This window comes from Sus scrofa, chromosome 9, assembly GCF_000003025.6.
Source record: "Sus scrofa isolate TJ Tabasco breed Duroc chromosome 9, Sscrofa11.1, whole genome shotgun sequence".
In the NCBI taxonomy this organism is placed as follows: Eukaryota; Metazoa; Chordata; class Mammalia; order Artiodactyla; family Suidae; genus Sus; species Sus scrofa.
Window position 1 is genome coordinate 11,153,946 of NC_010451.4, and position 13,744 is coordinate 11,167,689.

At 40.4% G+C, this 13,744-nt stretch overlaps 1 protein-coding gene across 3 annotated transcripts in view; it reads left to right on the plus strand.

Annotated features, from left to right (window-relative positions):
* ACER3 (alkaline ceramidase 3) overlaps nucleotides 1-13,441 on the plus strand; it is a 182,309-nt gene extending 168,868 nt beyond the window's left edge. For all 3 annotated transcript variants that reach the window (XM_021062556.1, XM_021062554.1, XM_021062555.1), the window contains 2 exons: nucleotides 2,473-2,518; nucleotides 3,249-13,441. In XM_021062556.1, coding sequence (XP_020918215.1) covers nucleotides 2,473-2,518; nucleotides 3,249-3,302 — 100 coding nt within the window. In that variant the 3' untranslated portion in view covers nucleotides 3,303-13,441. The remainder of the gene's footprint in view (nucleotides 1-2,472; nucleotides 2,519-3,248) is intronic.

The window sequence follows — 13,744 nt, forward strand, 5'->3', positions numbered from 1 at the left end:
GTATCAGAAATGTAATAGGAAAAATCTTCATAGATCCTTTAAATATAAGGAAGATAAGAGGGAGTTCCCTTGTGGCCCAGCAGGTTAAGGATCCAGTGTTGTCACTGCTGTGGCTTGGGTTCAGTCCCTGGCCCAGGAACTTCCCACATGCCACAGGCACAGCCAAAAATAAATAAATAAGGTAAGAAGGTGCTTTTAACAACTTTATATGCCAGGTTCTTTTGTTTATCTCTGAAGTCTTCCACAATAAAAAGTTTAGATTTTTCTGGAGTTCCCGTGGTGGCGCGGTGGTTAACAAACCCAACTAGGAACCATGAGGTGGCGGGTTCGGTCCCTGCCCTTGCTCAGTGGGTTAAGGACCTGGCGTTGCCGTGAGCTGTGGTGTAGGTTGCAGACGCGGCTCGGATCTCGCGTTGCTGTGGCTCTGGCGTAGGCCGGTGGCTACAGCTCCAATTCAACCCCTGGCCTGGGAACCTCCATATGCCACGAGAGTGGCCCAAGAAATGGCAAAAAGACCAAAAAAAAAAAAAAGATTTAGATTTTTCAGCTCATAGCCTCATCTGGGTTAGGCACTTGATGTATATTATCTCCTTTAATTCTCACAACGGTCCTATTTTATACTTGAGGAAAGACGAAATCAGAGAAGTACCTCACACATGGTCTTAGTGGTATTGTCTGAATTTGAGCCCAGAGCTTTCTGTCTCTTCATACCAATCTAGACCTTAGAAATCACATAACTGCTTCATTTAATGGTGAAGGAAGCTAGGGTCCAGGGAGAAGTGACTTGCTCAAGGTCAGTGGCCACTTAGAGTACAGTGTATTGGATAACGATTAGACAGCACCTGCTTCTAACACTTACTAGCTGTGGCACCTTGAATGAAAAATTTGACCTTTTCTGAGACTTTCTCATATACAAAATAGGAATAATAATACCCACTTAGTAGGGTAGTTTAGTAATGAAGTGTATATAAATCTCTGGGTCCAGTGGTTACCCCCACATTGTAGGTACTTAATAAGTAGTTGAGGAGTACCTGTCATGGCTCAGTGGTAATGAACCAGACTAGTATCCGTGAGGACCTGGGTTCGATCCCTTGCCTCACTCAGTGGATTAAGGATCTGGCGTTGCCATGAGCTGTGGTGTGGGTTGCAGATGCGTCTCGGATGCTGTGTGGCTGTGGCTGTAGCATAGGCCAGCAGGTGCAGCTCCAATTCAACCCCTAGCCTGGGAACTTCCATATGCCGCAGGAAAGGCCCAATAAATTAATAAATAAATAGTTGAGAGTGATGGAGATAACAGCAAGGGCTGGAATCTGGGGCCTTTCTTCCCCAGTCCAGGACTCTTCCCTAAAGAGAAGGGAAAATGTGGCAGCTTTCTTTTAGAGATCAATATCTGAAATAACCGAGTAAGGTTTTATTTTAAGACAGTAGAGTATTCTTCATAATATATGACGCTTCTCTTTACAGTTCTGGTTTGGGGGACAATAGAGTGGCATTGTAGCCGCATTAAATCACACAAATTCAACTATACATGTTCTTTTTCATTCTCTTATTTAAAAGAGAAAAATTCTTGTACTATAAAATAATGTTTTGCTGAGTTGCCATTGTGGCTTAGTGATAATGAACCCCACTAGTATCCATGGGGATGTGTGTTCGATCCCTGACCTTGCTCAGTGGGTTAAGGATCCAGCATTGCTGTGAGCTGTGGTATAGGTCGCAGACATGGTTCAGATCCAGTAGTTGCTGTGGCTGTGGTATAGGCTGGGTGCTACAGCTCCACTTCAACCCCTAGCTGAGACTTCCATATGCTACGAATGTGGCCCTAACAAGATAGATAGGTAAATAAATATTAAAATTATGTCTTGCATATGTACTCAAGATACACTGTATAGTCCTACTCAAATATGTTTAAATAGTGTGCTCTACATAAATTCTGTATGCTGTAAGTTATGGACAGTATAATAAATATTTCAGGGTCAAATTTAACTTTATTTTCGCTCTATGGACTGATTTTAGAATCTGATATCATCTTCAGAGGTTACTTATTTTAAAGGGTGCTATGAAATAGTGTTACCTTCCTGGTTATTTCATACCTGTATTGCAATCCTTATAGAGCTACTACATTTCTAAAATATTCTAAGAATACCCCCACTTAATTTTTATAATCATACATCTTCAAAGATGAAACTGGCAATCATGATATTAATCACACCAAGCATTAGTGGGACTGCTCCCTACTGAACTGCGAACATTGACGTCACAGTCTGAGAGCTGATCATTTCTCCTTCTTCCTTAGCATCTTTCCTGCTCTGCACAGAGCAGGTCCTCCGAAAATGGTTGCTAAATGAACCAAGTTCATTTACCGGTGCTGCCTTTTCTTTGTATGTAGAGATACTGCGGTAAATTTGTCAATGAGCCAGTTTGTATGGATTAAAAATTTGTCTGAAAAGCTTCCCCTCTCTTTTTTCCTTTCAGTTTATATACAAGAACACTTTACCTGAGATACAGGCCAAAAGTGAAGGTAAGTCCTCTTTCTGGGGAGGGGGGCTGATGGGAAGATGAGATGGGGGTGGAAGAAGGGGGTGGGTAGAAAAGTAGTGGAGTGAGTACAAGCTTTGGAACCGGATGCTTTTCAATCTTAAGTCTTCTACTTGCTGCTCCATGACTTCAGCAAGCCTCTTTTCTTTAAGCTTTGGTTTCTTCCACAGTAAAATGGAGCTGTTAATGCCTACATCACAGAGTTGTTTAAGGATCTGAGGTGATTTAAATGCTTAACAAAGTAGATGCTTAATGTGTTTAAATAAATTAAATAAAAATCGTTTCTGGGAGTTCCATTGTGGTTCAGTGGTAACAACCCAAATAGTGTGCATGAGGATGTGTGTTCAATCCCTGGCCCTGCTCAGTGGGTTAAGGATCCGGCACTGCCCCGCGCTGTAGTGTAGGTTGCAGATGTGACTTGGATCCCAAGTTGCTGTGGCTATGGCGTAGGCTGGCAGCTGTAGTTCTGATTTGACCCCTGCCCTGGGAACTTCCACATGCTGTACCTGCAGTCCTGAAAAGCACACACACAAACAAAGTTTCTGGGAACTGGTGCCAACCTGGAAAGAATATGCTGTATTCAGGTTATTAGTACCAAGACGGCTGCTAGCAACCTACCAAGCACCGTAGTCATAGCCCATGGGTTCTTTTTCAAGGAAAACATGGAACAATTTTATCTTCTTTAATTTTTGTCCTAACTTGTTTCCAAACAGTTTCTCTTCGGAATCTGGCCAGTGATCTTGTTTGAGCCTCTCAGGAAGCACTGATGAATTATTTCACCAAGAAAACAAACAAAAAAAGCGCATACCATAGACCTGGCCAAATGAATAAGGAAATCCTTAAAGATCTACATGTTCAAATATATCTGACCATCGTAGCTTTGGAGTGACTTTCTGATTAATGCTGCCAGCCACACAAAGAATGAGGAATGGGGTTTTTGGGTGTTTAACTTGTATCTTTATCTCATTTGTCTTCCTCCTCCTCACCCTCACCCTAATGTGTTTAAAAAGAAATAAGACATGATGTGTATGTATATACTCGAATGCCGGAAAAATTGGGCTTTTCTTAACAGGTTAGCAGTTTATGCTGATCATAGGAAATTAACTGTTCTTTTTTTGACAAGGCTTGCATGTGAATTAAACTTCTCTTAATACTTGATTAAATACTGAAAACAGCTAAGGACTGGCAAAACCCCATATCCAAATGGCCAGCTGTAAGGCTGCACTTAGCTGTGTCAGCCTTGGTTTATATTTTTGTCATAGTAACCTCATGGAAGGTTGTTTCCAGGGTAAAAAAAAAAAAAGCTCTCTGTGGGATTCTGGTAGTTCTTCACTGTCTGCCTCTGGGCTAGTCAGTGTCAGAGACAAGCTCCGAGCTGCCACTGGGTTCTATACTTGTCACATTCCAGATCTGTGGTGGGCTCTGGGGTGTCTGTGTGTGGTTACAGCCCTGCAGAGTGGGTGTGTCTTGTAAGCTTTACGCAGGCCATCAGGACGCGTGTAGAATGTCACTCCTTTAGCTAATTACATGTGATTTCTCTTTCTTTTGACCTTTGCAGATATTTAAATTATCACTGTTTTTATGTCTAGGAAAACATGATTGGTGGTCTGACCAATCCACATTTCATCCTCCTATCCTCCTAGCATAACTTACTTGAAGTGAATGTCATTATACTCTGACTTTTTAAATTATGCAGTGTTCTCCAGTTTTCAAAGAGGCTGTAGTTAAGGCCAGGGAAATGTGTTGGCTTAACTAGAGCTAAAATGATCAGGATCCTATTTACAGAAAGCTTATTAGAATACCTGCTCCTTCTTTTTTTTGAAGGAAATGCATATTAGGGTTGAAAACAGCTGTAATTTACTTGAACTTGTAACAGAACTACCAAAAATTAAAGTGCTAATGGCAGTGAAATCTCCTTGTAAGGCAGCTAGTTCTAATTTGGATTTGAATGTATAACAAATAGAATCATTCTTCATAAACATAACACCTTCCTGGAGTAAAAACCTGATTTTGACCCCTTTGCACACACATCACTCTATTTGTAGCTCTGTACCATTTAGCATTTTTATAACTTTTTCCTGCTTATACATTGTTATAAAATCCAGGCTGTTTTTACTACATGGTGTCATGACCACAGATTAAATTCTGAGCAACAGCTTCTAAAAGAAAATCATTTTTTCTTATGCAAAGGTATGAAACACTCTTGTCATTTTTCCAATTTTCAGGAAGTAGCTTTGGTACAAATTTAAAACCAAAACAAATTTTGTTGTTTTTCTTCACCAGCTGGCCTTAATTTTAGTCCAAGTACTATTTTCCTTACTTTAGCATGCCAACACGCCCTTAGGCAGATACTCCCACCTACTCTTATCATCTCCAGCAGAAAAAAACACTTGCCAAAATATAAATCTAAAAGAACTTTAGTTGTGCCTTAGGAAAATATAAACTAAACAGCTCCAACACAAGCCCTTAGGACTATTCTTTTACCACAAGATTCTGGCGTCTGGCTACATTTCATGTGCAGCTGCCTAAGCTGTCAACCATCTGACGTTTTTAAATTAGTTCGTTTGTTTCACGCCATTGTCTTCTTGTCCTTTTCTCTAAGATATACTTCTGCATAAAGAATCCATGTACAGAAACAAAGGCACATCCTTCCTGACTGTGCTGCTAACCCCGAGACTGAGGTTCTGCCCTATTGAAGTCAGATTCAGGGTCTAGAGAGCACACCCTGACACTGAGGCCGTTTACAACAGCATGTTGAACGAGCAGTTCAGCCACCACCACCTGTAGTTCCTCTTGAATAAAGCCTCATTGGAGACCTGTAACACTGTGGCCAGTTCTTCAAAGGCCCTTGCTTCTGTTGTGAAAACAAACAGCGTGAAAGCTCAGCAAAACACATTTTAGAAGTGTTGAGCAGAAAGCAGAGACCAAATCCAGCCTCCTAGATTTTTTCCCAATTAGTTTGTGGCTCACACGTGGTTCTCTTGTCAGCAACTCAAGTATTAGCACACTCAAGACTTTGTGCCGTGTCAGTCAAGTACTATGGAGATAATGCTGACCTTTGACTATTGCCTCTTTCAATGGCTTTATTTTTTCTCTTCTAGGATTCTGGGTTGTGTTTTTACCGGGTTGGGTTATTAACACCCCCCCCCCCCCCCCCCCCGCCGCCCTTTATTTTCTTGGGAGAGTTCCTGTTAACAGAAAAACCTGTTTCCTGCTATGCAGATAATTTGTTTGCATATCACCTGGTGTGAAAGGCGGAGGTGTCATATCATCTGTGAGCCCCGTAGCAAATTGTATGTCAGAAAACATTAGTGCTTCATGAGGATGCGAAAGAAGCAGTTACCTTGCACATTTTAGTATCCTACCCTTGCTGCCAATTTTACTCCCGAAAAGTTGAAAGCGGTTTGATTCTTTTTAAGGAAAACCTGTGTGAAAGGTGGAGGTGTCAGCTGACGATCACTACTCACCCTCCCCACCTCAGTGCTTTGGTGAAACATTGCCACTCCCGAAATGATCTCTTTATCCTTGTGGTAGTATATACGTGAATGTTCCACAGGAGAAGCATTTATCTTTGAATAATCCGCAAATCAGAACCCCAAACAGTGGTTTAGAATTACATCAAATATTGTGGTTTAAACTCAGCGCAAAGTTCCCAGGACTGGGCTCTCCTTTTACCAGGAGGGTTTTCATATACCAAGGAGAGGAAGAGGTGTGAGTCAAAGAAAATCAAGAAACCAAAAACTTCAGGTACACGATGCATGAACATCTTTATAAATACCTGAAAAAAACTAAGTTCTGTTTTAATGCCAACACTTTCAGAATTTAACCAGGGTCCCTAAAGATGACTAACAGCTTAGTTTAAGGTTTCGAAGAGTCCAATGGGTTGCATATTACTTTGCTCTTGAAAAAAAAATCATCTGTTACTTTGTTTTAGCTCTTAATTCCATATTTACACAACAGAAAAAATTATTCTAACCCTGTAGTTTATGATGTACTACTGGATAAGCATTTATGTACAATTTATGTTTCAAAGAGAATCAGTTCTAATTGGAATGTGCAACTGTGTGGTGATTTGCAGATAACCTCTGTCTTAACATTTTGCATCATATCATTGCCATAATGTAATTAGTTTGATCACTTTGTCTTATTTTTCAGTGTCTAAAATTACAGCTTCATCACCATGCTGTAAACATTTGGAAATAATGACTAAAATTTAGCTAAATGTAGTTTAAATCCCATTGCAGAGGGGAATGTAAAGTGAAAAGAAGTTAAGACCTATCTGAATGGAAAACTTCAATGCTGTTTTTTAAACTGCTGCACTTTCTTTGAGAATAAGGAAACTTTTGGAGTTCCCGTCATGGTTTAGTAGAAATGAATCTGACTAGGATCCATGAGGACGCAGGTTCGATCCCCGGCCTCACCCAGTGGGTTAAGGATCTGGCGTTGCCATGAGCTGTGGTGTAGGTCACAGATGTGGCTCGGATCTGGCGTGGCTGTGGTCGTGGCATATGCTGGCAGCAACAGCTCTGATTAGACCCCTAGCCTGGGAACCTCCATGTGCCGCAGGTGCGGCCCTAAAAGAAGACACACAAAAAAAGTAAAACAGTAAGGAAACTTTTCCTTTGTCTAATTGTGGCTGCTAGATGGGGAGAAGCTGCTTAGCATTGCTGAGGTTTACGTGAGCATGCTGCTGGACTTAACAGTGTCTCCTGTTTTTGGGGAAACCTCTGCCCTCTTCGATTGAGTTGTTGGGGGCCTATAAAATAAAATGACGAAAGACAGATTGGCAAAAGAAAGGACAGATTTTTGTTTACATACATAAATGGGGGTTCAGAGAAAAATGTGACTCAAGGCAGAATTCGGAGTTTATATACCATCTTAATAAGAGAAGGGGACAGTGAGAAAGGGCACTGGAGGGAAAACTAAGGACTTTTAGGAAAGATAAATAGGCCCTTAGGAGAACAGATGGGAGATATGATAGATCTGTGGTAACGTCTTTTTAGATGTGGCCCTGAAACTCCCAGGGGAGAGGATTTGTGACAGTTGACTTCTTTAGGGAGGCTCTGCTTTTAGGCAGATAAAGGGAATTCAGGAAAAAAGCCTCCTCCTGCATCTGTTGATTATCAAATGCATTCAGCTCAAAATATTTTTATACCACAGTGGTATATTCTGAACCCCTTTATTTCCCCTGTCTAAAACGTTGCCAGTAGTTTCACAGACCAGAAGCCAAGTTGGTGGCTGTGGAGAGAAGATTCAGGTTAGAAGTTAGTAAGAGATCTGCAAAAGGAAGGAAGATACAGATTTATAGAAAAATAAAAGCAAAACAAAAATGAAAAAGCAGATTATATATAAACTCAGTTTTTGAGTACAGAAGGTAGTCAGTCAATAGGATTTCTAGGAGTTCCCGTTGTGGCTCAGTGGAAATGAACCCAGCTAATATCCATGACGATGTGGGTTCGATGCTTGGCCTTGCTCAGTGGCTTAAGGATCCAGCGTTGCTGTGAGCTGTGGTGTAGGTCACAGACACAGCTCAGATCTGGCGTTTGCTGTGGCTGCGGTATAGGCCCAAAGCTATAGCTCTGATTCGACTTCTAGCCTGGGAATCTCCATATGCTGTGGTGCGGCCCTAAAAAAAAACAAAAAAAGGTTAACCATATATTAAAACTGGTCATATCTATGCACATCATCCTCAGATGTGACATTCCAGTGAGAGCCTTGGTAATACAATCAGTGCTTCCAGTTGTGTTGTGTTACCTGGAGAACAAATTCTTATTGCCATGAAAAATAAGTATTTGAGAGTTCCTATTGTGGCTCAGCAGGTTAAGGACCTGACTTAGTTTCTGTGAGGATGAGGGTTTGATCCTGGCTCATCAGTGGGTTACAGGTCCAGCATTGCTGCCAGCTACAGCACAGGTTGCAGATGCAACTCAGATATAGTATTTCTGTGGCTGTGGTGAAGGCCACAGCTGCAGCTCCAATTTGACCCCTGGCCTGGGAACTTACATATTCTGCAGGTACAGCTGTAAAAAGAAGAAAAAAAATAAGTATTCAATAAGAGTTTTTTCCAAATTTTGGAGGGTTCAGGCAGGGAGAAAAGATAAAATGTTTCATTTTTCTTTACAAAGCTATAATCTAAATTGCTGTAAGTTACAGATAGTTTAAGAGAAGAGGGGTTCCTAAAATCCAGAAAAGAACATTAAAGAACCATTTTTGCTTTTTCCCAAGCAATAATCATAGAAGGAATTGTTATCATTCTTTATCACTCTGTTCACTCCCTTGGCATAAATTCAGGTCTTTCTTGATTTGGGTCAGCAATTTTATGAACCCATAAGCTTCTCCATTAGTTCAGGAACTGGAAATCCTTGTTCAGCCCAGTGGTATGATCTTAAAGTTATGTAAGCCTATTATACCTCAGAGTACCTGTTGTAGTCTTTGCCATGGGTCTCTGAGAAGACGTTGTTGAAGATGAAGCCTGTAACTGATTACAGGAGTTTTCAGGGGTGTTCCTACCCATGGCATAGTGGGTTAGGAATCTGACTGCAATGGCTCTTGTCACTTTGGAGATGCAGGATCGATCCCTGGCCTGGGTTAAAGGATCCAGCATTGCCGCTACTGTGGCGTAAGTGGCAGTTTCTGCTCGGACTCAGTGCCTGGCCAGGGAACTTCCATGTGCTATGGATACAGCCATAAAATTTACTTTAAAAAAAAAAAAAGTTTCTAGGAAAGCATCAGAGTAAATATCCGTGAATGACAGAGGGCTTAAAATGGCTATGGTTAAAGTTTGATGAGAGTTCACAGTAATGCAGGTAACAAATCTGATTGTCTTTGTGACATTCAACATTTTAAGATAATTGGAGTTCTGCTATTATACCAGAGCATATCATGGACAACTGTGACATTAACACATTTCTGGAAATTTCGTACAGTTTCTGAAATACTTATATTAATAACATATACCCATACAAGTATAACCTAGGGAGGGTTTAAGCGTCACTTATGACAGTGCTTGCCATGCATCTAAACATGGCAAATAAACTAATTAGTTAAACACCTCTCTTTTTACGAGGTGAGAGAACAAATCCTTTGAGACTTTCCAGGTACCCTCTGGGAAATCTGAAAGTCAGAGGTCAAGAAAATTTCATTTAGAATTTGATTTGGAGAAGCTGTTAAAAGGTTTGAATATTTGATTAAATAAGATCACTGTGAAAAAATACTTGTTTCCCCCTGTGACCAAAGTGACAGTTATTACTTTGCCTCTTATTAAGTTCAGGCCAATAATCCAAGAAACTTTGTCCTTTTAACAGAGAGGAAATTTCAGCCTCTAGTATTGCATGTATACACTGTTGAGCTCATTGTATTAAAAAATTATAGGAGTTGCCGCCGTGGCTCAGCAGAAATGAATCTAACATCCATGAGGACGCAGGATCAATCCCCGGCCTTGTTCATTGGGTTAAGAATCCGGCATTGCCACGAACTGTGGTGTAGGTCGCAGACACGGCTCAGATCCTGCGTTGCTGTGGCTGTGGCGTAGGCCAGCAGCTACAGCTCCAATTTGACCCCTAGCCTGGGAATCTCCATGTGCTGCGGGTGCAGTCCCAAATAGACAATATATATATATATGTATAGGAGTTCCTGCTGTGGTGCAGTGTGTTAAAAATCTGACTGTATCAGCTCAGGTTGCTGCAAAGGTCCAGGTTTGATCCCCAGCCTGGCGCAATGGGTTCAAGGATCCATAGATAGCAGCTATGGCTCACAATCAGTCCCTGGCTTGGAAACTGCCATATGTCACAGGTGCAGCCATAAAATTTAAAAAAATAATAAAATTATAAATAAATGTATTCAGTCTTAGCCAGCTTGGTCACATGAGTAAGATTTCTCCCCACCCCCATTCTGTCCTCTACCTTCCCTCCTCCCCTACTTCTGCAGAGCCGTTATAACTTTCTATACCCATTAAGGTTTTTGTCCTTTGTTTTTTTATTTTTGGTTTTTGTGGGTTTTTTTCCTTTTCAGGGCCGCACCCATGGCATATGGAGGTTCCCAGGCTAGGGGTTGAATCAGAGCTACAGCTACCGGCCTACACCACAGCCACAGCAAGAAAAGATCTGAGCCACATCTACAACCTACACCACCGCTCACAGCAACGCCAGATCTTTAACCCGCTGAGCCAGGCCAAGGATAGAACCCACAACCTCATGGTTCCTAGTTGGATTTGTTTCTGCTGTGCCACAACTGGAACGCCAGGTTTTTGTCCTTTACTTTGCTCTTTCTCATTTTGGAAAACCATTTGACACCCTCTAAGCAACTACTTACTTTAGGACAAAATTACTCTCCTTTTTTCCTTAACAAAAACATCCTTCATTTCTTTCAGACTTCAAGACTGCTTCCCTTCTTTATTGTTTCTAGGATATTTATTTATGTATATTGATTATTATCCTTACACTTAGTAACCTTAATTTCCAGTGAAAATGGGGAAGTAGACAATTGTGAACTGTCACACATCATTCTGTAGTAGATTAACTTTGTAAATGTGCCACCTCAATTTATAGAAGTATATGCTTATAGTACGGGTTTTGAATGTGGTGAAAAAACACATATTAACAGATGCAAATATCTTTAGTCTCTAAAAATAAGAGATCAAAAATAAATAAATTTATGCTTAGTAATTAATATCTTAGTATTTTATCTTATTTGGAAATTACCTAGACCCAGATATAGAGATCTCTTAAAATTCATAATGAGGGAGTTCCTGTTGTGGCTCAGTGGTTAAACAGACCCAACTAGTATCCATGAGGACACGGGTTCGATCCCTGGTCTCACTCAGTGGGTTAAGGATCTGGTGTTGCCGTGTGCTGTGGTGTAGGTCGCAGACATGGCTCAGATCCCGAGTTGCTGTGGCTTTGATGTAGGCCAGCAGCTACAGCTCCAATTTGACCCCTAGCCTGGGAACCTCCGTATGCTGCGGATGTGGCCCTAAAAGGACAGAAAGACCAAAAAAAAAAAAAAAAAAAAAAAACCATAGTGCAGATAAATCTCCGGCTTTAGGCCATAAACTTTGATCTTGGGTAAGAAACCTTGACATATTTGAAGGAAAAGTGAAAGACAGTTGGCAATCAGCAGCTCAGGAGAAGACAGCTGATTAAGGAATTTAAGCAGTAGCATTGGCTACAGAATTTCTACTGTTGTTGATGCACATCTGGAATAAGCAGTACTGACCCCCATTTTAACACACTTTAAATATTTAGTATTGTTTTATAAGACCTTCACTTATCATTAAATCATCAAATTGCTGCCTGTTTCGATTGGCAGCCAGCGTGGAAAATGATCACAAGAATATTTCCTACTAAAAGACGCTAAAACCCATTGCACTACAGGCATGCAGGTGACCTAAAATCGCCCCACTCTGTTTAGCTCAGCAGCTGCCAATATTATGGCATCAACCACTGGCCACACTTGGCTTACAGTTCCATTTCAACCCTTATTAATGAAACCTGCTTCATTACATTAAAAGACACAATGTTGATACATGGACCAGACTGGTAATTGATAATTTAAATACAAAAATGGCATAAAGCTTCTGAAACTTCTCTGGCAAACTTAAGATCTGCAGATCTGCAGATCATCACTTTTGACCTGAGTTTGCAGAAGTAACTTTTAAGGGTGCAGCAGACCATGTTTGTTAAAGAAATCTTTAAGCACAGAAATATGGTTCCCTGCAAATACTCCTGACATCATCTGCACCCAGAAGATGTGATAAAAGTTTAATGATATCAAATGACTCAGGACCACAGGTGGGCAAACTGCTGCCCACAGATGAAATCCAGTCTGCAGTTGTATGGCCTATAAGGTAAGAAAGATTTTTACATTTTAAAGGCATTGTTTTGGCATACAAAAAGGAAGAAGACGAATATGTAACATGTGTAATGGCCTACAAGACCTCAGGTGTTCTCTCTGGTTTTGGGGATTGTTTCCCACTCTCTAGACCTTTAGCAAGTGTGGAAGGATGGTAGTTCTTCCCACTGCACATCTCTGCAGGGTGAGTCCAGTGTGAATTTGTCAGAATGAAAATACTTTATACATTTAAGACATTGCTCACTTCTTTGTTGAATGTCGTCATAGGATTCATGTTTAAACAGTTTGGCTGTAAATTATTTCTTCCTATCAGTCTTACTACTACTGCAAAGTGCTTAAACCTTTGGGGACAATTACATGATTTTGTTTTCATTATAAAGGGAATTCCATTCCCTACTGTAAAGTCCAAAAATGCTAGTGGCTTCATTCAGCTTTTGAGTTGTCTTCCAGAAGCTGCGATCATTTGACCGTTTTCTTTTCTCATGCCATATAAAGTGTGTCATGGGGGAATTGTCAAGGAACTAATAAGCTATCGTGGTCACGTGCACTTCTTACTTTCTAAAAAGAGACGTTTGAAATCCTTCCCACAATTAGACCTTGTTTCTTTTGACTCCTTTAGAGATAAATTGCTTAATACCAATTAATAAGTGAATCATTTTAAGAAGTAGATACCATCAATTTCTGTCTAATGTACTGACAAGGTATTGTTTACTATGAAGCATTTCCATGCTTTTGATACTTCTGAGTTATTTATCATTGTGACTCTTAGATAAACTTTTCAAGCTAATGTAGGGTTTCCCGGTTTCATTTTAGTATAGAAATTTACTAGCAATTACTTTACTAAACATAGGTTGTCCTGAATCTATACAAGGAACTAACAATTTTCATAGATCTCAGAACTTGCTTATTCACTTTTTCTGTTTGACTTGCCAATGCCACAGTTATTTTAATAGAAGACTAGAATTTGAATTTTTGTCTGACCTGCTATAATTTAGCTATATTCAGCATTCATTACCTCTCTGTAGGTGAAAGTATTAAATGCTACTGTTTTGAATAAGGCTTCTGGTAATGTGTTATCCCTGGTTTATATTTAATGTATCTGTACATTTATATAAAGGCAGAGCCATGTGTGTAGTTGTACAGTTTGTGCACTGTACAACGGTACCCATCTGGGTAAGGGGATTAGTAGCAGCCGAAATCCAACTTGTGCTCAACTTGTCACCAATATGTGCCTCAGTAGGGTTTATCTCACAACACACCTTTTTCCAGTTTCTGAGTGAAGGGAGCTGAATTCTGCTGGAACTTTAGCAGTGACCAAAGTACCATCGATAAGATGTAAAACAAAAACTAGTATTTCCTG